The sequence below is a fragment of the Engraulis encrasicolus genome, chromosome 15, assembly GCF_034702125.1.
Source record: "Engraulis encrasicolus isolate BLACKSEA-1 chromosome 15, IST_EnEncr_1.0, whole genome shotgun sequence".
In the NCBI taxonomy this organism is placed as follows: Eukaryota; Metazoa; Chordata; class Actinopteri; order Clupeiformes; family Engraulidae; genus Engraulis; species Engraulis encrasicolus.
Window position 1 is genome coordinate 46,537,612 of NC_085871.1, and position 26,020 is coordinate 46,563,631.

General features: G+C 45.7%; 1 protein-coding gene across 2 annotated transcripts; it reads right to left on the reverse strand.

The window, feature by feature from the left end:
* Positions 1-773: 773 nt before the first annotated feature.
* Positions 774-25,262, reverse strand: LOC134464115 (protein mono-ADP-ribosyltransferase PARP12-like). 2 transcript variants are annotated; one of them, XM_063217571.1, is made up of 13 exons: positions 24,847-25,262; positions 24,588-24,726; positions 23,760-23,951; positions 22,200-22,578; positions 20,830-20,880; positions 18,639-18,771; positions 11,991-12,156; positions 10,128-10,245; positions 9,743-9,839; positions 9,548-9,632; positions 8,445-8,575; positions 7,865-8,022; positions 774-1,640 (listed from the first exon to the last, which is right to left on the reverse strand). In XM_063217571.1, exons 1-13 carry the CDS (start codon positions 25,116-25,118, stop codon positions 997-999), a joined length of 2,565 nt encoding a protein of 854 aa, XP_063073641.1. In that variant the 5' UTR covers positions 25,119-25,262; the 3' UTR covers positions 774-996. The 2 variants fall into 2 exon arrangements, with proteins under 2 accessions (XP_063073641.1, XP_063073640.1); XM_063217570.1 differs by having other exon boundaries at positions 9,548-9,635.
* Positions 25,263-26,020: the final 758 nt, after the last annotated feature.

The following is a 26,020-nucleotide window of genomic DNA, read 5'->3' on the forward strand; positions in this document are numbered from 1 at the left end:
ATCAGGATTTCCCCCTGCACTTTAGGCCTATATTGAAGGCAGCCACCTTTACAACAGACCCCACCTTCTCTGGGTCCCCTGAATGTAGCTTACCGGTAATTGTATTGCAAATGGAATTTCTAACATTCCTGTACAAAATATGTCATATTTCATATGAAGCTGCATAACGTTAAAAGTATGTCGGGGGCCGGATAAAATGGCTTCAAGGGCCGCAAATTAGAGATGGGATTTATGGCTCTTTGACGGGATCCGGATCTTAGTGGCTCGTTCCTTTCAAAGAGCCGTTCAAAAAACTGGCTCTTTTTTAAATTATGTATTCAGTGTTAAGAATGAAATATTTTGACTCCATCTCAAGGTAATTTTGTCCAAACAACAACTGATTATTATCCTGCTTCTAAAGACCGTTTTTGCCTCTCTTTGAGGTAAACAATTGTGTTTTTTCCCAAATTTAATTACTCTGGTCGAGGTCACGTGCTTAAAATGAATGAAAAATGAACGAAATAACGGTCGAGTGGCTCCCCCAACTGTGATCCGGTTCCCATCGTTCACTTCAGGGAGCCGTTCAAAAGAACCGGCTCGTTCATGAACGACACACCTCTAACGCAAATGGACCTCGAGACATAGGTTCCCCAACCCTGCCCTAACTGCTTTTGCAGTTACAACTACAGAAAGACAAGTGTGTGATGAATACAATTATTATTATTATTATTATTTTTATTATTATTATTGTTATTATTATTATTATTAATTTTAGACAATGTTGGCCTGGTCATTCATCTCAAAGGAGTAGGTTACCGTGATTTAAGCGATTTGATTCTCTGGCTGTTCACATACATACAATATTTAATAATCAAACCAGTATTGCTAAAATTACTTTTAATTGGCACTGAGAAGGCCGTACACCTGTACACTTCACAATATTACATTGTAAACATTTCATTATCTATTAAATTCAGAATAGTAAGCCAATAAAGAAAACAAAGAGCAATAATGAAATCAGAGCAAGATGCACTCATCCTTCTTCTTCACCTCCCGTCCATTGCTCCACCTCCACATGTCGTCCGTGTCTCCATGTCTTTGTGTGCTGGCACTGTGATAGGCCAATGAGGTGGGATGTGAGGCTGAATATGAGGATGATGATGAGAAGGATGAGGAGGTGGTGGTAGGGGACAGATGAGGAGGACGAGGAGGAGGCAATGTCTGTGCAGGCAACGTCGCCACAGGGGGCGGGGTCAACAGAGGAGGCGGGGTCACAGACGAGGAAGTGAGAGTGGACACGGTCACCGTGTTCCGCGCACTGGCAACCGCAGACACGATCGCTGTGGAATCATCAGAATCAGTGGAGGAGGAGGAGGAGGGACGGACATACTCAGCGTAGGTGAGCAGGAACTCCGGGTAGACCTGCTGCTTGTCAAACACTACGAAGATGGACGGGTCTCGGACGTCGTTGACGCAGCTGTCGTACATCAGCAGTCCTTCTCCGTCGACGGACGGCGGCAGGCGGTAGTGGGAGTGGCCTCGTGTGTAGCTGCCAATCAGGACGCGGCACACGAACATGCAGCGCTGATGACGACTATCGTGGTCCAGGACCTCTTTGGTGTAATTGTGGGAGTAGCTGGCATCCCGCGCAAAATAACAACCTGCAAAACAATCACAACAACAACCAATGAATGTTATGGATTATCAGAACCCATACTGTAATAATAGTGTCATCCTGTGCACAATAATAGCCTATAAAACAATACGAACAACAATCAATGCTATCCCGGACAAAATTACAACTTGGAAAACAAGCACAACGACATTGATTTACGTTACATTACACTAGTGGTTCTTAACCTTTTTTCTTGAAGCACCCCCTGACCTGTGCCCAAGACAAGCCGCACACCCCCTACCCAAGTGCCTACGCGTGTATACGCACTAAAACAATTTGAGTGATTAATTACAATGATTCTAGCTTTAGACATTAATCAATACTTTAATGACTTTACATGTGGACCAAACCATGTTTTAATTTGGTCTTAATCTTGCCTCATTATAATGTTTGGAAGCAGAATTCCGCGCACCCCCTGGAATCTCTGGCACATCCCCCAGGGGGTGCCCGCACCCCAGGTTAAGAACCACTGCATTACACTACACTTAGTAGCTGATGCTTTTATCTGGATAGCAACGATGCTCTCGAGAAACAGGGTCCTGGGCAAAAATATCAACCTGTAAACAATAGCTAAGGCACATGTGAACACTGTGGACACCTTACACTTTATATTTGGTGTGTGTGTGTGTGTGTGTGTGTGTGTGTATGTGTGTATGGTTCTGTGTGTGTATGTGTATGTGTGTGTGTGTGTGTGTTGTGTGTGAGTGTGTGTGCGTGTGTGTGTGTGTGAGAGAGAGAGAGAGATGCCTTGGCAAAATGTATGCAACAGTAAGCTATATATGATTATTTTATGTGTAAATATGTGTGTTATGTCTTGTGGGCAATGCCTTTATTTATCTAAGTGTGCATGCTACTTGACACCTTAATTTCCCCCTGGGATCAATAAACTCCACTCCACTCCACTCCACTCCACTCCACTNTACAATACAATACAATACAATACAATACAATAATCTACTCTACTCTACTCTACTGTACTCTACACTACTCTACTGTACTCTACTGTACTCTAATCTACTCTACTGTGTTCTACTCTACTCTACTCTACTCTACTCTACTCTACTCTACTCTACTCTACTCTACTCTACTCTACTCTACTGTATTCTACTCTACTCTACTCTACTCTACTCTACTCTACTCTATTCTACTCTACTCTACTCTACTCTACTCTACTCTACTCTACTCTACTCTACTCTAATCTACTCTACTCTACTCTACTCTACTCTACTCTACTCTACTCTACAATCACAACACATAAACCCCACTTGTCAGGGACCTCATGGGTGTAGTGGTGGGAGTAGCTGGCATCCTGTAAACAATCACAACCTGTAGACAAGCATGGCAACAATAATGACATTACATTAAAGATCGCCTCTCAAGGTTATTTCATTAATACTGCCGTGTTCCCCAATGTTATTGAATGTGTTGCGCGTTGGTCCTGTTTTAAAAAACGCGCTGGTTGCTTTGTTTCAAGACGTTTTTGCAAGCTGGCAAGGTGGCTTGTGGAGAAACGAGAGAGTGTTCCGTGTTTCTCGTGGAAATGCGTCTCTGATTGGCTCACTCCTCCCTGTCTCTCGAAGAAACGCGTCTCTGATTGGCTCAGTCCTCCAGTGCTTGGAGGGAATGTAATGGGAAACAGAGTCGCACTTCCCCGGGTGGTACTGCACTATAGGGGCGCCAGCGGAGGCGTGCAGGCTCCATTCAGGGCTGTGCTCTTTCGACAGCGACCCCTAGGCTTGCTGCAGGCACGGAGCAACCAGAGTGAGTTTGGCTTTATGTATGAGGCTTTGTGCTGTGTGTGTACCTGAGAGTAGCAACCAGCTGATAGCTAAGCTAAGCTATGTTTCGGGCCACCAGACGTTGCTTGTTTTGAAAACAAGCAGAAAAAAATTACTCGACATGTTTTTAGATAAATGGGTCGATATAAACCTTTGTGGGCAACGCCTTCTTCTTTCGACGTGACGAAACACAGAAAGCTTTCGTGATTTGCTCGTTTCTCGGCATTATTTATGTAAATTGGGAAACACCGGGAAACACAGCCAGGAGAGTTGACGCACCGCTATGAGAGCCTTGCAAGTGAGTTTAACTTGGGGTGACCGTCCGATCTTCGAAAGGAGTGAGTAAAACTGAGTTTTATCGGAAGTTGGCCTTTAAACTAAACCAGTGGTTCTTAACCTTTTTTTCTTAACGCACCCCTAAACCTGTGCCCAAGACAAGTCATGCACTCCCAACCTAAACTTCTACACGTGTACATGCACTAAAAAAGGATTCAAGTGATTAATTGAAATGTCTCTTGTTTAAGACATTAATCAACACCTTAATGACTTTACAAGGGGATCAAAACATGTTAAAAATTTGGTTTTGATTTGGCCTAATTTCAATGTTTGCTATAGAATTTTGGTCACAACCTCAACGCAAACAAAATTCTGCGCACCCCCTGAAATCTCTGGCGCACCCCCAGGGGGTGCCCGCACCCTAGGTTAAGAACCACTGCATTACACTACACTTAGTAGCTGATGCTTTTATCTGGATAGCAACGATGCTTTCGAGAAACAGGGTCCTGGGCAAAAATATCAACCTGTAAACAATAGCTAAGGCACATGTGAACACTGTGGACACCTTACACTTTATATTTGGTGTGTATGTGTGTGTGTGTGTGTGTGTGTCTATCTGTGTCTCTATCTGTGTGTGTATGTGTATGTGTATGTGTGTGTGTGTTGTGTGTGAGTGTGTGTGTGTGTGTGTGTGTGTGTGAGAGAGAGAGAGATGCCTTGGCAAAATGTATACAAGCTATATATGTAAGTAAGCTATATATGTTTATTTTATGTGTAAGGATGTGTGTAATGTCTCGTGGGTAATGTCTTCTATATTTATGTATGTGTTTATGCTACTTGACACCTTAATTCCCCCTGGGATCAATAAACTCCACTCCACTCCACTCCACTCCACTCCACTCTACAATACAATACAATACAATACAATACAATAATCTACTCTACTCTACTGTATTCTACTCTACTCTACTCTACTGTACTCTACTCTACTCTACTCTACTCTACTGTATTCTACTCTACTCTACTCTACTCTACTCTACTCTACTCTACTCTACTCTACTCTACTCTACTCTACTGTATTCTACTCTACTCTACTCTACTCTACTCTACTCTACTCTACTGTATTCTACTCTACTCTACTCTACTCTACTCTACTCTACTCTACTCTACTCTACTCTACTCTACTCTACTCTACTCTACTCTACTCTACTCTACTCTACAATCACAACACATAAACCCCACTTGTCAGGGACCTCATGGGTGTAGTGGTGGGAGTAGCTGGCATCCTGTAAACAATCACAACCTGTAGACAAGCATGGCAACAATAATGACATTACATTAAAGATCGCCTCTCAACGTTATTTCATTAATACTGCCGTGTTCCCCAATGTTATTGAATGTGTTACGCGTTGGTCCTGTTTTAAAAAACGCGCTGGTTGCTTTGTTTCAAGACGTTTTTGCAAGCTGGCAAGGTGGCTTGTGGAGAAACGAGAGAGTGTTCCGTGTTTCTCGTGGAAATGCGTCTCTGATTGGCTCACTCCTCCTGCTCTCGAAGAAACGCGTCTCTGATTGGCTCAGTCCTCCAGTACTTGGAGGGAATGTAATGGCAAACAGAGTCGCCACTTCCCCGGGTGGTACTGCACTATAGGGGCGCCAGCGGAGGCGTGCAGGCTCCATTCAGGGCTGTGCTCTTTCGACAGCGACCCCTAGGCTTGCTGCAGGCACGGAGCAACCAGAGTGAGTTGGCTTTATGTATGAGGCTTTGTGCTGTGTGTGTACCTGAGAGTAGCAACCAGCTGATAGCTAAGCTAAGCTATGTTTCGGGCCACCAGACGTTGCTTGTTTTGAAAACAAGCAGAAAAAAATTACTCGACATGTTTTTAGATAAATGGGTCGATATAAACCTTTGTGGGCAACGCCTTCTTTCGACGTGACGAAACACAGAAAGGCTTTCGTGATTCGCTCGTTTCTCGGCATTATTTATGTAAATTGGGAAACACCGGGAAACACAGCCAGGAGAGTTGACGCACCGCTATGAGAGCCTTGCAAGTGAGTTTAACTTGGGGTGACCGTCCGATCTTCGAAAGGAGTGAGTAAAACTGAGTTTTATCGGAAGTTGGCCTTTAAACTAAACCAGTGGTTCTTAACCTTTTTTTCTTAACGCACCCCTAAACCTGTGCCCAAGACAAGTCATGCACTCCCAACCTAAACTTCTACACGTGTACATGCACTAAAAAAGGATTCAAGTGATTAATTGAAATGTCTCTTGTTTAAGACATTAATCAATACCTTAATGACTTTACATGGGGACCAAAACATGTTAAAATTTGGTTTTAATTTGGCCTAATTTCAATGTTTGCTATAGAATTTTGGTCACAGCCTCAACGCAAACAAAATTCTGCGCACCCCCTGAAATCTCTGGCGCACCCCCAGGGGGTGCCCGCACCCCAGGTTAAGAACCACTGCATTACACTACACTTAGTAGCTGATGCTTTTATCTGGATAGCAACGATGCTTTCGAGAAACAGGGTCCTGGGCAAAAATATCAACCTGTAAACAATAGCTAAGGCACATGTGAACACTGTGGACACCTTACACTTTATATTTGGTGTGTGTGTGTGTGTGTGTGTGTGTGTGTATGTGTGTATGGTGCGTGTATGTGTGTGTGTGTGTGTGTGTGTGTGTGTGTGTGTGTTGTGTGTGAGTGTGTGTGTGTGTGTGTGTGAGAGAGAGAGAGATGCCTTGGCAAAATGTATGCAACAGTGAGCTATATATGATTATTTTATGTGTAAATATGTGTGTTATGTCTTGTGGGCAATGTCTTTATTTATGTGTGTATGCTACTTGACACCTTAATTCCCCCCCTGGAATCAATAAACGATACTCTACTCTACTCTACTCTACTCTACTCTACTCTACTCTACTCTACTCTACTCTACTCTACAATCACAACACATAAACCCCACTTGTCAGGGACCTCCTTGGTGTAGTGGTGGGAGTAGCTGGCATCCTGTGAAAAAAAACAACCTGTCGACAAGCATGGCAACAATAATGACATTACATTACACTAAGCTGACGCTTTTATCTGTATAGCAAGAGCAGTGGTGTAGTCTACTTTTTTATGGTGGGTATACCGTATATTTGAGCATTTTCTGAAGTGGGTATACTGTATATACTTCTGCTATTCAAAACAATGGATAAATCAATTTTAAGTGGGTATACTGAAATCCCAGAAATTTAGAAGTGGGTATACTCCGTATACCCGCGTTCCACATAGACTACACCACTGAGCAAAAGTGCTTTCGAGAAACGGGGTCCTGGGCGAAATATCAAGCGGTTACCAATCACAACACATCCAGTAGACCCCCATCCTTCTTGGTTTAGTGCTGGGAGTAGCTGGCGTCCCAAGCAAAATAACAACCTGGGACCTACAGTAAGAAGACATCCCTGTTAAACTCTCTCCTTCTCCGTAAACGGTCCAATTGGCTCAATCACCTCTATTGCTACATTAACTTTTCCATTATCTCCGTCCCTGTTTAAATCTCACCTGCTCTGTAAACGGTCCCATTGGCTGGATCCCTTTTATCGATTCGCTACACATACTTTCCCATGGTCTCCATCCCTGTGAAACTCTCACCTTCTCCGTAAACTGTTCCATTGGCTCAATCACCTCTATCGCTACATACACTATCCCATGGTCTCCATCCCTGTGAAACTCTCACCTTCTCCGTAAACGGTCCCATTGGCTGGATCCCTTTTATCGATTCGCTACATACACTATCCCATGGTCTTCATCCCTGTTAAACTCTCACCTTCTCCGTAAACGGTCCGGTTGGCTCAATACCTTTTATCGATTTGCTACATACACTTTCCCATTATCTCCATCCCGGTTAAACTCTCATCTTCTCTGTAAACGGTCCCATTGGCTCAGTCCCCACTACATACACTTTCCCATTATCTCCATCCCGGTTAAACTCTCATCTTCTCTGTAAACGGTCCCATTGGCTGGATCCCTTTTATCGATTCGCTACATATACTTTCCCATGGTCTCCGTCCCTGTGAAACTCTCACCTTCTCCGTAAACGGTCCCGTTGGCTCAATCCCCTCTATCGCTACATATACTTTCCCATGGTCTCCATCCCGGTTAAACTCTCACCTTCTCCGTAAACGGTCCCGTTGGCTCCGCACTTCCTCCAGTCGAAGTTGTGGTGGCAGATGGCCTGGACGTGTTTGGGGTCGGTGCCGTGGAAGAGCAGACGAGACCCGTCGCCGTACTTCTTATCCTTATTCGCCTTCTGCATCCGCTCACGTTTCCTTCAGGGGGGACAAAAGAGAGACAAAATTGAAGGAGACGAGAAAAGAGAATGCCAGGTGTGCGTTTCTCGACAACATCGTTGCTAACTAAGTTAGCAACTTACTTGGTTGTAATGTTATTTCCCATTGGAAACCTAGTAAGTTGCTAACTGGTTAGCAACAACGCTTCCGAGAAACGAGGTCCAGGTTTGGAAAAAACAAAACAAATGAACTTAAGAGGAAAAAAGAACGGTATTTTGAAAGAGAACAGGACAGAAGAGAATGTCATGAGGAGATTGAGCAGTTTGCTATAGTGGAAGAACTTTAATACATAATTTCTCAGGTTGGAAAACCAGTAATTCCTACTTAAAATGGAGAAATGGCAGGATATATGCAAAATAAATGAAAGCCCAAAAGGTGAAGCCAAGGAGAAGCTTACGTACGTCTGAAAGTCTTCCCAGAGTTCCTTGTTCTGGACCCTCTCGATGCTGATGATGTCATATCCTCTTAGAGTCTTGTTGAACAGCTCCTGGACCTTCTGGTAGTCGCGATCCGAACTCAGAAGAGTCACTCTCTGTATGAATACAAATACACATTATTACACCATTGTTATCGTTACATTACACTTGGCTGACACTTTTATCCAAAGTGATTTACAGTTATTTTAAGCACAGGATATTATTACAGTTCCTAGAAGTGCCTTGCTTGTGTCCGGGGGAAACCCAAATTGTCAGAAAAAATAGTGCTACACAGTGCTGTCAGAACCGGTGTGTGGAGGTCCTAACAGAAGTTTAACTGACCTGGTATCCGGTGTGGAGGTCCTGACACTAGTTTAACTGACCTGGTATCCGGTGTGTGGAGGTCCTGACACTAGTTTTACTATGCTGGTATCCTGATGTCCTAACACTAGTTTTACTATGCTGGTATCCTGATGTCCTAACACTAGTTTAACTGACCTGGTATCCTGAGGTCCTTAGACTAGTTTAACTGACCTGGTATCCTGAGGTCCTTAGACTAGTTTAACTGACCTGGTATCCTGAGGTCCTTAGACTAGTTTAACTGACCTGGTATCCGGTGTGTGGAGGTCCTAACACTAGTTATACTGACCTGCACTGACTTCTATAGTATAACTGGACTGCGGAGTTCGATAGAACTCCATTCAACGGTTTTGAAGCAACCGCGGCTGATTTTCTTCCGCCCCAAAATCGTCCCATGTCCCGCCCCCAGCCGTTGCTTCACAACACATCGAACATCCGCAGTCTAGTTATAATAGAAGTCTGTGCTGACCCGGTATCCGGTGTGGAGGCCCTAACACTAGTTTTACTGACCTGGTATCCTGATGTCCTAACACTAGTTATACTGACCTGGTATCCTGAGGTCCTAACACTAGTTATACTGACCTGGTATCCTGAGGCCCTAACATTAGTTTTACTATGCTGGTATCCTGATGTCCTAACACTAGTTTAACTGACCTGGTATGCGGTGTGGAGACCCTAACACTAGTCTTACTAACCTGGTATCCTGAGGTAACACTAGTTTAACTGACCTGGTATCCTGTGTCAGGCACCGCAGACCTGTCCCAGTAGCCCGGCACGCCTCTACCAGGCTGAGACGACGTGGGACCTCTTCTCCTACTGAAAAGACAACAGTGACAATACTGTAACAGTCAATAATAAATATCATACACGCCTGTGTGTGTGTGTGTGTGTGTGTGTGTGTGTGTGTGTGTGTGTGTGCGTACCTTGTTTTGGCGGTTTGGACGCCTTCAGCTGAGATGAATTTGGGTCGTCTCCTCACCACCCTCACGGTACCATAACACACATTCCTCTGCTCCATATCTAACACACACACACACACACACTCAGTTACTCTCCATAATGACAGAAATTCCTCTCAGACACAAGCACATGCAAAATACACACACACACACACACACACACACACACACACACACACACACACACACACACACACACACACACACACACACACACACACACACACATCTTAGTTCACTTCACATAATGGCAGAAATTCCACTCAAATACACAAACACAAACACAAACACAAGCACACACACACACACGCACACACCCACACACACACACACACACACACACACACACCTTTAAAGCTGAGTTGGTACTGCTGCAGGTGTGGTGGTTTCCCGCCGGTGAAGAGAACTACGTCCTTGCTGTCGGCCTGGTAACGCTTCTCAAGGTCACAGGAGGACACAGAGCACATCTGCACACGGTAAAAACACACTTCATACATTATTATCATTATGTTACCCAGAAAGTACATAGTAAATACTGTACCGTAAAATAAAGCGTTACCTATTATTATTATTATTATTATTATTATGAGATCTCATTTTATTATTATTATTAATATTACTGTTATTATTACAGGAGGACACAGAGCACATCTGTACACGGTAAAAACAGACTTATTATACACACATCTGCACACAGTAAAAACAGACTTATTATACACACATCTGCACACGGTAAAAACAGACTTAATACATTATTATCATTAATATTATTATACACATCTGCTCACGGTAAAAACAGACTTCATACATTATCATTACTATGAGAGATATCTCATAGTCCCCACCAAAAAAATGACATTAATATGTTGTTGGACAGCCTTTGGCTTTGATTAACACATTTGGTGTTAAATTGGTTCAATAATCTTCTGCAATATGTGGATTTATTTCCGTCTAGCATTGCAAGTTTTCACCAAGACCTTGTATTGATGATGGTAGAGTTGTGAAGTAGGGCTGTAACGATATTGTATCGAACCGAGAAATCGTGATACTCAGAGTCACGATACTGTATCGTGATACAAGGAGGCAGTATCATGATATGCCCTTTCGAAGTTTTGTTACCCATTAGTCCATAAAACAACCTTGTGATTTGATGTGATAGTGTTTCCAAGCCTCAATGGAGATACATTTCAGAAATCGTGAGGTGTATCGAACCGTTGGTCAAAAATCATGATACGAACCGAATCGTGAGTTGACTGTATCGTTACAGCCCTATTGTGAAGCCTTCTCCAGCCCATCCCAAAGATTCTCAATGAGGTTGAGGTCTGAACTCTGTTTGCCTGATTATCATCATGACTTTCAAATCTCTTCGAGACTTGGTCTGGCCAAGAGCATAACAACAAACATTCTTAAACGGCATGGTGGACCCATCTGTATAAAAGACCCAGCTCCCTTGGTTTGCAACTGGTCAAGGGCAGAACAGGCTGAGCCAGTTCAAAGTTTAAAACAATCATTTCTTAGTCCCAACAAAATGTCTCTGCATGAACAAAAAAGTCACTGCCTTGAACACGCCTCCACCCATGGCAGTTGGAAATGGTCAAAGTTGATTAGTTCTCGACAAAGTGGGTGGAGTTTCCCGCTGTGGGAAACTTAAGCATGAACAAGTTTTTGGCCTGAGCTAGTGTAGAGAGGTGTAGAGGTGTTGTGCCACTGTGAGGGCGGAGCCTGGGTAGGACTCTGTGGTGGCCAACCGCATATGTAAAAATAATGTCTTGTGCCCGCTGAACCACTCTGGTGCAATGACTTACTTACTTCATTTATTAAACAACCATGACGAAAAAGACACATCCCAAGGTCATGTAAAAGACGTTAGGTCTTTTTTTTAGAAGGTTCAAATCATGGTCATCATCAGCAATCACTGAATCCATATATATTGTTGTTGTTATCATTTTTATTACTGTTTTTATTGTGTATATATCATTAACCCATTTTAGCCTAAGCCCTTTTTGGGGAAAGCCTATCAAAACCTAAATATCTCTGCCTCCGAAGCGCATGAAAATATGAGATAAGTTACATTTAAAAGCTAGGACCCTCACGTCGCTTTAGTATGTGTTATTTTCAATTTAAAAAAACCCCCTCAAATCTCAAGAGCCTGATTGCAGCGTATATGTCGCTCGGGGCCAAAATGGGTTAAGCATTTGTGATGTCCACTCACCGGAGGTATGTATTGGGTCCATATTGAATGCTCGTTCTGCCAGTACCAGATCCACTCTGTAGTGAGGATGAAGTCTGGCTTCTGGACAGAGGGGGCAGTAGAGAGCCGCCTCACTTCCTGGTCACCACACCGCATGCTGTTAAACTGCACTGGCTGCCCCTGCAGACTACATAGTATACAATATATAAACATTATTATCAACAATATTATTATACAGTATAACAATCTTTACGTTACGTATGACATTTTAAATCTTTCAATGTAATATTAACAGTTGTCAGGGCCTCGCCAGTCACCATATGTTGTTAAACTGCTCTGGCTCTCCCTGCAGACTAAATGGAACAATAAAATATACAGATATGAAGACCTGGTTGTCGATTCAAGTTTCAGAATCGATTTTTTTCGATTCGCTCCAACTCAATCCAATTCGATCTGATTTCCGATTCGACGATTCCGGACGAATTGATAATCGGAAATTAATGTGTGAATCGATTTAAAAGTAGCGCAGATGACCTCAGTTACATAACAAAGACAGAAACACACTAAACCAGCTGACGAGGCCGGACCTGAAGGTAGTGAATGTAGTGAATGTAGTTTGGGTTGCAGTAGTCCCTCTCCAGGGCCGTCGTTAGGCCTATTTTAGGGGGGCTTTAGCCCCCCCTACATTAGTATTAGCCCCCCTTGTAACGATTTTGCCAAAAAAAAATAAAAAATTTTTTTTTTTTTTTTTTTTTTTTTTTCCAAAAACAAATGCAGTAAAGCACTGAATACGAACCACCAAGAAGGCAAGTTAATCTGAATACAAGTTAATGGTTACTTATTTATTGTTTAATGCCACTTATATCCTACTGCACAGCAATAAAAGCAGGGTGCACAGCAATATGTTATGCGGGGGGGAAACAGGTAGAGGATTGTGTTTTGTGACTAACAACACCTCGAGAAAAGTGTAATTACTTACACGGATGAAATCTTCAGACCCAAAGTACCAATTTTCACTCACAATACCCGTGTAATAAATTAATTTGACATTGTCTTGAAATTATAGTTGAGTTTTTAATATTTGTCTTAACAGTTTGAAAACACACATGAACTGATTAAAATAGCTACTAATGGAGTAAAAATGACCAAATATCTACCGGGGATGCATAGTTTTCCAAGTAAGGAACCTGTTTGAATGAATCGCTTCCTGACCACTGCTTCTCCTGGAGACGCGCAGTTAGTAACTCCTTAAAGTTCCTAGTCCTTGTGTAAATATATGCTCTCAGCATTTTTATCTAATCATATTAACTTCCGTACATAATATTCATCAGTTGAAACATTTTGAAACATTTTGTTTAGCTTACATATAAGGAATGTTCATTAAAATGTGAAATAAAAAATAAAAAAAATCACTGTAACTAGTGTTTAAAAATCGGTATGGTGCTCTTAAAATAATTGTTCAAGAAGACGCTTTTGCACACCTCTGTAGGTGGGCAGGTGCGTAGGATATTATCCCAGTGGGGTTGTCATTCAAGTGTAAAGAAATCCTGCATACTGTCCACTCCACCAACAAATTTTAATACAACATGAAGAAGGTCGGATGACCGAAACAATGTATTAAAGTTTGTGTCACGATCTGGACTTTGTGTTGTTGTTTTGTGGTCATGTTTTACTGTCTCTCCCCTTGTGATGTGATTCTTGCCCGTTTTGGTTTCCTTGTGTTTTGTTTACGTTTTAGTCCTGTCACCTCTGTCCATGTGCTTTTGTTTTCCTGTCTTGTGTTCTGCCCCGCCCCTCGTTTGTGTCACCTGCTCCACTTATCTTTGCCTTGTTTAGCTCTCGTTATTGTTTTCATCTCGTACCTGGCCCTCTTCTGATTTCCTCGTTGTCCATGCCTGCTTGCTGTCATTGCTTTCACCTGTTCTTGTGTGTCATGTGCCTCCTCATTTGTCTGTCTGCCTTCTGTCTGATTGTTGCTTATTATCCCATTGTCTGCCCTTGATCATTCACTTCTGATTTGTTCCCTCGTTGTGTGCCCACCTGTGCCTTGTTAAGTTCTGCCCTATCGTGTGTTTTCTTGTGATTTCTTTCTGTGTATTTAAGCCGTCGTGTTTCAGTTATTCCTTGTTGCGTCATTGTCTTACCATACCTTGTTCGTGTGAAAATCCCTGAGAAGTCTAGTAAGTGTTTTGTTTCTAAGTTTAAGTTTCCTGTCTTCTAGATTTATGTTTTCCCCCTCGTGGGTTTTTGTTTTGCAATTAATCTTCGTTACATTTGGTCCTTTTGTAGTGCTTTTTAGTTCAAATAAACCCCAACCTTTCCCATACCTTCGTTTGTGTGCTGCATTTGGGTTCTCGCTTTTGAAACTCTGACAGAATGACGCAACCAACTGAGAACCCAGCAGCACACCTAGCTAAGGCTTCACGCCAGAGCTTTCCATCACTGCGTGTTGGCTACATGCACATCCGAGACTCTATGTGCACTCCCCCCAGAATCTCCTCTGACCCTTTCCTGGGGTCAAGGTTGGCCATTCGGGGCCGATCGAGGAGGAGTGTCTTCTCCAGCTGGGATCCCGAACCATTCCCCTACGAGGACTGGTATGTGTCCGGTTCGGACTCTGACGACGGGTCTGAATGGATGGACGTTCGACCAAGCCCCAGGAGGAGGCGACGCAATCGGCGCCGGAAGGGCTGCCGACATGTTCCCCTGGAGGAACCTGCAGATGTCACCCAACCAGAGAGCGTGCTGTCAGCGAACACCCAGCTTCAAGCCCAGCCCCAACCAGCCTGCACACAGCTTCAAGCCCAGCCCCAGTCCCAACCCGAGTCTGCCAGAGCGCCGGCCCAACCCGAGTCTGCCAGAGCGCCGGCCCAACCCGAGTCTGCCAGAGCGCCGGCCCAACCCGAGTCTGCCAGAGCGCCGGCCCAACCCGAGTCTGCCAGAGCGCCGGCCCAACCCGAGTCTGCCAGAGCGCCGGCCCAACCCGAGTCTGCCAGAGCGCCGGCCCAACCCGAGTCTGCCAGAGCGCCGGCCCAACCCGAGTCTGCCAGAGCGCCGGCCCAACCCGAGTCTGCCAGAGCGCCGGCCCAACCCGAGCCTGCCAGCCCGCCGGCCCAACCCGAGCCTGCCAGCCCGCCGGCCCAACCCGAGCTTGCCAGCCCGCCGGCCCAACCCGAGCTTGCCAGCCCGCCGGCCCAACCCGAGCTTGCCAGCCCGCCGGCCCAACCCGAGCTTGCCAGCCCGCCGGCCCAACCCGAGCTTGCCAGCCCGCCGGCCCAACCCGAGACTGCCAGCTCTGTCTGCCCGTCCGACCAGCCCCAGCCAGAAATTTCTACCTGCTTCCAGCACTTGGAGGACTTTTACATCCTGCTGGAGAGGCTGTCCCCTGTGATCTACACCCTGGGGAACACAAGGAGGCAGCTAGTGGCAGTCAATGTCATCAAGGGTGTGCTGCAAAGAAGGCCATGGCTCCTTCAATTCGGGCTGACCCCTACGCAACAGAGGATGGACCAGCTGGAGGAGTCCCTTCAAACCCTCCTGGCTGCGGAGGAGAGGTCAGCCATGACTATTGCTCTGCCTGATGCTGACCCAGAGCCGCAGAGAGGTCCGCCCGACCCAGACCCTCCGAGAGGTCCGCCCGACCCCAAGCCTCCCGGGACTCCCCACGACACCGCTCCTCCCGAGACCCCTGCTCCTGCCGAGCCTCCCGGGACCCCTGCTCCTGCCGAGACCCCCGAGACCCCTGCTCCTGCCGAGACCCCCGCTCCTGCCGAGACCCGCGAGACCCCCGCTCCTGCCGAGACCCCCGCTCCTGCTGAGACCCCCGTTCTGGCCGGGACCGCCGAGGACGTCGCTTCGGCGGAGACCCCCACTGCGACCGAGACCCCCGAAGCCGCCGCTTCGGCCGAGACCCCCACTGCGGCCGGGACCCCCGAGGACGTCGCTTCGGCCGAGACCCCCACTGCGGCCAGGATCCCCGAAGCAGTCGCTTCGGCCAAGAACCCCACTGCGGCCGGAACCCCTGAGGACGTTGCTTCGGCCGAGACCCCCACTGCAGCCGGGTCCCCCGAAGCCGTCGCTTCGGCAGGGACCCTCACTGCGTCCGGGACCCCCGAGGATGTCACTTCGGCCGAGACCCCTGCACCCAGGACCCCCAGTGCGGCTGAGACCCCCAGCGCGGCCAAGACCCCCTCCGTTCCTGTGGCCGCCTCCTCTGTTCCTACTGGTGCCGCCCTCACTTCTGCGAGCACTGCCCCTTCTCTTGCTGTCGGCACCTCCCGAGTTCCAGTCGGTGCCTCTCCAGCTCCAGAGCCAGTCGGCGCCTCTCCAGCTCCAGCTCCAGCTCCAGTCGGCGCCTCCCCAGCTCCAGTCGGCGCCTCCCCAGCTCCAGTCGGCGCCTCCCCAGCTCCAGTCGGCGCCTCCCCAGCTCCAGTCGGCGCCTCCCCAGCTCCAGTCGGCGCCTCCCCAGTTCCAGTCGGCGCCTCCCCAGTTCCAGTCGGCGCCTCCCCAGTTCCAGTCGGCGCCTCCCCAGTTCCAGTCGGCGCCTCCCCAGTTCCAGTCGGCGCCTCCCCAGTTCCAGTCGGCGCCTCCCCAGTTCCAGTCGGCGCCTCCCCAGTTCCAGTCGGCGCCGCCCCTGATCCTGCGTTCGCCTCCCAGCGTGTTCCTGCTCCGCCCCCTGTGGCCCAGTCTGCTCCCTCTACCCACCTTAACTCAGAGTCTACCGAAACCATCCTTGTTCCCGTGCCAGTCACCATTCCGGTGACCGTGCCTGTCACTGTCCTAGTATCTGTCCCGGTTTGTGTCCAAGTGCCCATTCCTGTGTCCGTTCCGACCCCCGTCCATCTACCTGTCTTTTTTTCTCGCTCCCCCATGCCTGTGCTCACCAATGTTACTGTGACTATGCCCTTCCCCATCTTCATCTCTGTCCCCACTCCTGTCACTGTCCCAGTCACCGTGCCCGTCAAAGTCCATGTGTTCGTTCCTGTGACTGTTCCCCACACTGCAACGTCTACCCCTGAACCTGTGTCGGCCTCTGCCCGTCCCGTGTCTGTGTCGGCCTGCCCCTCTGAGTCCTCCTGCTCTCCTGTCTCTGCCCATTGCCGAGAATCTGCCCATTGCCAAGAGGCACCTGTGCCTACCCCTTGCCCTAGGCCTGTCCTATGCCCTCGTTTTCATGCCCCTGCTGCAACCCGACGTGCCCCCCCTGACCATACTGGACTTTGTTTGGGCCGTCTGGGAGCCGTCCCTTGAGGGGGGGGTACTGTCACGATCTGGACTTTGTGTTGTTGTTTTGTGGTCATGTTTTACTGTCTCTCCCCTTGTGATGTGATTCTTGCCCGTTTTGGTTTCCTTGTGTTTTGTTTACGTTTTAGTCCTGTCACCTCTGTCCATGTGCTTTTGTTTTCCTGTCTTGTGTTCTGCCCCACCCCTCGTTTGTGTCACCTGCTCCACTTATCTTTGCCTTGTTTAGCTCTCGTTATTGTTTTCATCTCGTACCTGGCCCTCTTCTGATTTCCTCGTTGTCCATGCCTGCTTGCTGTCATTGCTTTCACCTGTTCTTGTGTGTCATGTGCCTCCTCATTTGTCTGTCTGCCTTCTGTCTGATTGTTGCTTATTATCCCATTGTCTGCCCTTGATCATTCACTTCTGATTTGTTCCCTCGTTGTGTGCCCACCTGTGCCTTGTTAAGTTCTGCCCTATCGTGTGTTTTCTTGTGATTTCTTTCTGTGTATTTAAGCCGTCGTGTTTCAGTTATTCCTTGTTGCGTCATTGTCTTACCATACCTTGTTCGTGTGAAAATCCCTGAGAAGTCTAGTAAGTGTTTTGTTTCTAAGTTTAAGTTTCCTGTCTTCTAGATTTATGTTTTCCCCCTCGTGGGTTTTTGTTTTGCAATTAATCTTCGTTACATTTGGTCCTTTTGTAGTGCTTTTTAGTTCAAATAAACCCCAACCTTTCCCATACCTTCGTTTGTGTGCTGCATTTGGGTTCTCGCTTTTGAAACTCTGACAGTTTGTTGGTGGAATGGACAGTGTGCGGGATTTCTTTGCTCTTAAAATAATCAATTTATAGACAAAACCTTAGCAGGTGAGCTGAAAAAAATTCGGAGCGCGCTGCGCGCGCACATTTTCTTCCTCTGCGGCTAAGCCCCCCCTGTCTCTCAAACCTAGTGACGGGCCTGTCCCTCTCGATATAAGCCCTTCACACACACACAGACACACACACACATTAGAGATGCACCGGATCCAAGATCCGGTTCCGGATCCGGCAGGATAATCGGGTTTATCACAGGGTCCGGGTCCAGCAGGATCTTAAGCAGTGGATCTGGTATCCGGTAGGATCCTGAAAATCAGGATCTGGTGCCTCTCTAGTTTTTACGTAGCCTAGGCTTTCAGTCTTTCACAACCCCAATCGCTGCATGGAGTGAAAGCCCTTTGGAAGCTGCTGTTGCAGGCAGTGTGGCAGTAAGCCAATGAGTCTAAAAATTGTTTGAGCCAACGTAATAAAAAGGGCCCACGTGTGCGAGTTGGCTATGTGTTTCAACCCTTTCGTAGGATCCGGTATCCGGTTCTGGCAGGATCTTAAGCAGTGGATCCGGTATCCGGCAGGATCCTAAAAATTAGGATCCAGTGCATCTCTAACACACACACACTAATATCAAGTCAATCGGACCTGAAGGTGGTGATGTGGTCTGGGTTGCAGTAGTCCCTCTCAATGTCCTCGTTATTCTCCAGGTCGCTCCAGGTGTCACCGCTCCTCACCTGCCACAGGTAGGGCATCTTGCAGTGCACACGCACACACCTGTCTGCAACACACATACGCACGCCACACACACACACACACACACACACACACACACACACACACACACACACACACACACACACACACACACACACACACACACACACACACACACCACCAGCAGCAGCAGCAGATGTCAACACTTACACCAGTGGTCTGCAGTTATTTCTCCCCAAGAGACAAATTAAGGGTTTATTTGCAAAACTGTGTATGTCCATTTTGTAGAATGTTGGGAAATTGACAGTTTGTATTGGACATTCCATTGCATTGTATTGCAAAATGCTTTTTTATAGATTTAAAAAGTATGTTACCAAAATATTTGAATGGCAACAATTCACACAAAGGTGATAGTGAAAGAAAGTGAAGTGAAGTGAAAGAAAGCCCATTGGGAAACTCCAACTCCCATTGTCATTGTGCCACAGCACTCCACAGCACACAAGTGAACACTGGGAGCAGTGCGGTGGGATGGTACCATGCTCAGGGTACCTCAGTCATGGAGGAGGATGGGGGAGAGCACTGGTTGATTACTCCCCCCACCAACCTGGCGGGTCGGGAGTCGAACCGGCAACCTCTGGGATGCAAGTCTGGCGCCCTAACCGCTCACCCATGACTGATAGGACCTCTGGACAGTCATTTCCAATAATAAAATGCAAAACTCAAAAATGGTGGATGCACCGTTTTGCAAATAAACCCTTCAAATTATGTAGCGTCAAATGAGGCTGAGGGCCAAAGCAATGGTCCTCCCGTACGGCCACAGATAGCACACATACACAGCATAATATACATCTGTATATACAGTACATCAGTAACATATACTACATCTGATTAAAATACTTGAAGTAACATATACTACATCTGATTAAAATACTTGAAGTATTTTAATCATGCTATGCCCAACAAAATAAAGGCATTTTAATTACAAAGAAGATGAGTGCCTTGGCATTTCTAAAACCTTTTTGAAATCAACCAAGCCTGCCACCAAAGAGCACCATCTTAAAAAACTAGACAGTTCCAGGAAGCACTCCAACTGGACTTCATTCTGATATACTACATCTGTTTCAACCGCACCGCAAGCCAAATGTTTGCCATGGAGTAAGTAGGACATATCTTCTGACTCTCTCTTTGTGTTAGTGTGTGTGTGTGTGTGTGTGTGTGTGTGTGTGTGTGTGTGTGTGTGTGTGTGTGTGTGTGTGTGTGTGTGTGTGTGTGTGTGTGCTTGTGAGCACATTTATACTGACTACATTTATGCCATCTCTCTCTCTCTCTCTCTGTCCAAAAGGATCAAAGGATCCAAATACCAGAAGTGTACAGGCAGTGTGTACAGGCAGTGCTTAATTTGAGGGGGAGAGCAGGGTATATGCATCAATGTTGAAGTCAAATTTACTACCATTTAATACCCTTTTTCACTACCTTTAGATTTTGTTTACAACCATCACGACACTCTGATGCAAGTATTAACAAGACATCTTTTGTAATTTCTACCTCCTTAACATTACATTACACTTTCGTTTTTTGCACAAAGACGCCCGAAAGGGAGCAGTGTGGTGGGACGGTACCATGCTCAGGTTAGCTCAGTCATGGAGGAGGATGGGGGAGAGCACTGGTTGATTACTCCCTCCACCAACCTGCCAGGTTGACAACCTGACGCCCTGATTGCGTACCCATGACTGCCCTCAGATACAGAATCATCCATTTTTTTTGTCAAAATGGTACAACTTACAAAAAATAATACCTAGTTTTCCGAAAAATAATACCATCAGAGCAAATTTACTACTTTTAAGGCCATTACATTGTGGCTTTTTAATTTATCACCTTTTAATACTTTTTAAAACCCTGCATACACCCTGGGGGAGCAAGGGGGAGCTAGCTCCGGAACCTCAGACGAGAGCTCCGGAACCTTGGATGGAACCTTATGGAAATATTCATGGGGGGGGGGGGGAGCCACCCATCCTCTGGGCTCCAGGACCTCCCGCTTGACAAATTAAGCACTGTGTACAGGTAAATAAAAATGTGAATGCGAAAAACAAACAAATGATGAAAATGAAGGAGCAGCACTTACTCTCGTATTTGCAAAATCCTTTGACGAAGGACAGGCAGATTTCAGCAACCTCTATGGACAGATGGAGATACAGAAGGAGATACAGATTGGGATTACAAGCGGAACAACATCACAACATGCTGTATACTGTACTGAGTGTAAATGATACGTTTTGGAAATAAGCGCATTTTCACACCTCTCCTTCAGATAAATTAAGAGAATGAAATCATTCAGATTCATGTGATGTTATGTGCATTAAATTGAGTTGGTGACAAAGTTGGATACATCTTAGAACCTAGCAGCTAGCTGCACCCATAAGATTCAATGATGAAAGCTAGCCTAGCTGCTAGCAGCTCCCATAAGATTCAATGATAATAGCTAACCTAGCAGCTAGCTGCACCTATAAGAATCAATGATAACAGCTAACCTACTATAGCTGCTACCTGCACCCATAAGAATCAATGATAATAGCTAACCTGGCTGCTAGCTACTCCCATAAGATTCAATGATAATAGCTAACCTAGCTGCTAACTGGACCCATAAAATTCAATGATAATTGTTAGCTTGGAACTAGCTTCAACAGACTGAGAGAATGGCTGAAAGAACAGAAGAAAGGTAAAACTCAACCATTTAACTCAAGGGGAGGTGTACAATGAGGTAATTTCCAAATATGGTTCAGTATCGCTTTTTATCACTTTATGCTCAATACCTGGCTGAAAGTTATGTTTTCACAGTAGTTGTCTGTTTTGTTGAAAAACAGTGGAATGCTGTTGCAGAACTGCCTTAAATACACATCTTTTTTTTTACAGTGTACTTATCTAAAACAACAACATTATTCCCTTATAAGTAAAATATTATATATAAGGACTGTATGTGTAGAACACGTTTGCATTGTCTACAGAAGCTCACAATGTTTATGCTCACAACTGACAGCGAAACTGAGATTAGAGACAACAATATTCTCAATACGACTCCTTGACCACACCCCAGTGTTGCAGTGCTGTCCTTTTGAACTGTGCTTGTGTACAGAGGTGTGTACAGTTGAAGAATAAACATACTGATGTAATAATTACAGCACGAGTATGTGGTCTTACATAGGCTACAGTAGTTTATACACCAGATATTCCACTGTACCTACTTTTGCACTTTTGTAACAGTAGGGCATGTATTGTCCATGTGTTAATGTGTGCTTATTTGATAGCTTGCTGCCCAGGGACCACAGATGCAAATTAGCTTCATAGCTAACTCTGGTACTGGACCTGGCCTGCACATGGCCCCTGTCAAATAAGCCAATAAACTAAACTGAACTACACTGTCAGAGCTCTTCTAATTTTACTGTATACACCTCTGCAAGTGCATCATGCAAAACAGCATCAGAGTGAAGCCTCTACCTGGCTGTGGAGGGCAGCTTCCATCTCTACTGCCACCTGTGCCACCCTGCTCGACGTCCTGGTCTGTGTCACTGAAGCCGCGTCCTCTGCCACCCCGTTCTCTGCCACCTCTGCCACCCTGGTCCATGTCCTGGGAGCCGCGTCCTCTGTTCCATCCTCTGCCCCGTCCTCTGCCACCTGTGCCACCATGGTCTGCGTCCCTGTCACTGAAGCCGCGTCCTCTGCCACCCCGTCCTCTGCCCCCTCGACCTTGGCCTCCCCGACCCCGAGCTCGGCCCCGGCCACCGGCAACAGCACCAGCTCCGCCTCCCCCTGGGTCGCCTTGGCGACGCCCCCTGAGCAGCAGGATGTGGTGGTACACAGAGCGCATCGAGCCCACCTGGGGAATTAATACAAATAAATGATTATTATTATTATCATTATTATTTATTACATTTATTATTACTATTATGATTATTACACAGAGCGCATCGAGCCCACCTGGGGAATAGCACATACAACTATTAGTATTATTGTTATTATTATTGTTATTGTTATTATTATTGCATTGTGTAATTAGTAGCAGCAGGATTTCGCCGTAGACAGAGTGCATACTGCCCACCTGAGAAGTATCATTATCAGTATTATTATTATTAATAATAGTAATAATAAAAAATAAATAAATAAACAGGGCTCTATACTTGAGTCTGTACTCGGACTTGAGTCCGGGTCGAGTCTGTTTTTCTATGGACTTGGACTTGACTTGGACCTGCTAGTAGTTGGACTCGGACACTGGTCTTGCCAAATATCTCTTCTGGATTCGCTCGAGTCTGTCTTCATTTTATTTAGATCACTGGTCATTATATACTTGAAGAGGAGCTTTAATCCCATACAATAATAGTTTATCTTCACCTGCATGGCATATACCGGTACTTGTAGCTTTCTTTTAAATATTTATATCATTATCTTTCATCATTTTCATTGATACAGTATACAATGACCGACATGTGACTTTGACTTGACGTGGGCTCTAATTTTTTTTGGACTCTGTCTTGTCTCGAAGTCAAGTCTGTTTTTCTATGGACTTGGACTCGCTAGTAGTTGGACTTTGACTTGACTTGGACTACAATATTTTTCGACTCTTGTCTCGGACTTGACTAGTCCTGGTCTTGGACTCTATAGAGGTGGGATTGAATACAGCTCTGTTAATAATCCATCGATTTGGAATACATACGTAGGTTTATCATTTACAAAACATTGTGTGGAGGGGTGTGAGGAGTTGTGAGGAGGGGCAAGATGGTAAGCAGCCAACCACGTGAGATCATTTTTTGAGTGACAGCAGTTTCCAACAATCAGAGGTATTGTTTACAAATGGCAAGTACATGCACTATACATGGGTTCTAAATTTTGTTTTCCCCTGGCTGCGCTAACCTAGCTGCGCTAACCTAGCTCAACCTCTGATTGTTGGAAAAAAAAAAAAAAAAATTTGGTCAAAAAAGTAGCTCACATGGTTGGCTGCCAGTGTCTTAACCCTCCTCACAATATCATGTTTACAAACACTGTGACCCCATGTATATGCACCTGCTGGGTGGACACGCCCCGCTCACGCAGCACCCTGACTGGCTGAGGCTCGAACAGGTCATGTGATCGTCCGCAGGCGTCAGCGTCGCAGGTGTGTCGCATGAAGCCCTCGCAGACGTGCAGCCTGCTGCACTCGTCCTTGTCCTCGCACTGGCCGTATTCACCTTCACCACGGTTGTACTTGGAACAAATCTGGTCACAGGCCAGAGAGAAGGTTTAATTAACACATTACATTGCATTACAGCTCTCGTTTTTTTTCTGTTTTAGTTTGTTGTGATGTTTGTTGTGAAGGCAATGCCTCCGTTATAAGTCTGTTGTTACCTGAATGTATATTGACAAAATTATTATATCTTTACTAAAGACTGTGCAGTAGTTAAGGTTATAGGCCTACCACTACCTCAGTTAACTTAACCTGGTTAGAAACTGAGCCCGGAAGTATTCCAAGAACAGGGGCCTAAGCCTACTACAAAGCTGGTTCAGGATAAATTAAGGTTAAGTTAAGAGGTAAATCATCTAATAGAAGAGCCTGGAGTCCTCATTTTCTTCAGAAAAGCTCTTGTATTAGGTGTTTTACCTCTTTACTTAACCTTAACTTATCCTGAACCAGCTTTGTAGTAGGGCCTATAGGCCCCAGATAGTTAAGTGATAGACATGGCTAAGTAGGCCTACTACAGTGCACATCGATCTTGGAATACTCCCCAGGGTTTTGAAATAGGCCTAGCTCTATCTCCTTTAACGCTGGAGATGCACGCTCACAGGTAAGGGGTGTGGGGTGACACTGACTCACAGCTGGCAGTAAGGTGTGTGGTGTCAGATCTGCACACTCACAGGTGGAAGTAAGGAGTGTGGAGTGTCATTCTGCAACAACAGCTGTCTGATCTCAGCTCTGTTGAACTTCTCCAGCTGATGGTCTGACAGAACTTCGGCATTGTGGTCGGAGTTTAAATCATGCCCATAGCGACACTGTCTGCATAGGAAACAAACACAACGAAAGGCCTATTGTAGGATACAGGCAACTCATAGTATCCAACGTTTAGAAAAATACTAACAACAACGGCAACGACAATAATAATGATATATTTTTTACCTTCTGTTGCATTCTCCTTGAAGGTAAAACTTACAAAGATGAAGGTCTTTACAGCCACTGCAGTCCGTGACTTTACACAGTCGAAGACTTGTTTTGGCCAAGACTTGTTTGACACCAGCAATCTCGGTCTGGAAGAAGAGCTCTTTATTCCGAAGAAGCGAGTCAAATTCAGAGCTGTCCATGTCAGGAAATCCAATGGCAAGCTCCAACAGTAGATCATACTCCATCGCTCCTCCATTGACACACAAAAATCGGACGATGTCTGCTTCCATGATGACTGTAAAAGAGTAGCTACACGGCAGCAACACCAGTCCACCATGAGCACCCTCGTCTGTCGCCTAAATTAGGCAGTGCAACCCACAGACCTGTATTAACCTTGTCTGTGGTGCAACCACTAAAATAATCCTACTGAACGTTCGAACGTCATCCACTGTGTATCCTCATGGATGACGAGTGGAAAACGAAACTTATGTTTTGTGTTGCCAGATCCTGAAATCCCCCACGCCCAGAGCGTATGGCATTCTTGGCCATAAGAAAGCGAGGCGATCCTGAAATATGTTCTGATCCTTACTTTTTATAAGCCTGGTTAGTTCAGTAGGCTGCAACACATTTGTGCGAATGGCTTCATATTCCTATAATAAAGTTCCTTTGTGGGAAATGGCAACCCGGTTTAGTCTACTTTTCCAAGGAAATGAAACTCGACTGACACTGGAGTCCAGTATCGACATAACTGGTCGACTGATAAAACTGTTACGCCCAAACGGGACCAATGACCCATAAAGGGAGACACATGTGGACAAGGGGCATAAATCCACCCATCTGTGCAACAACAACTTAATCTAAGAAGCGCACCAACAACCTTTTTATATGGCAATATAATTAGCCTTACAAATTATTAATTATGTTTTTTATTTATTTATCGTGCATCCACCACGGACTGAAATGGGCTATATATGACTGGCACACACCTAACTCTTTATTTGCCTTATTTTATTACCTTCTCATGATGACCAGACGTTAACACAGGGGTCCCCAAACTAAGGCCCGGGGGCCGGATGCGGCCCGCCAAGCCCCTTTGACCGGCCCTCCACCTCTCTACACCTCACCATTTAAACTGGACCAATCACTCATAAACTGTTAATCACCATATTTTTCTAACCTTTCCTTGATATTT

What these genes read in the sequence shown, in the direction of transcription:
- LOC134464115 (XM_063217570.1), bottom strand. Translation starts at nt 25,118, where the DNA reads ATGGAAGCAGACATCGTCCGATTTTTGTGTGTCAATGGAGGAGCGATG. An exon ending in GTACCAACTCAGCTTTAAAG is followed by an intron (nt 9,840 to 10,127) that starts GTGTGTGTGTGT and finishes TGTGTGTGTTAG; the next exon opens with ATATGGAGCAGAGGAATGTG. An exon ending in CGGGACCGTTTACGGAGAAG is followed by an intron (nt 1,641 to 7,864) that starts GTGAGAGTTTAA and finishes ATTGTTTTGCAG; the next exon opens with GTTGTTATTTTGCGCGGGAT.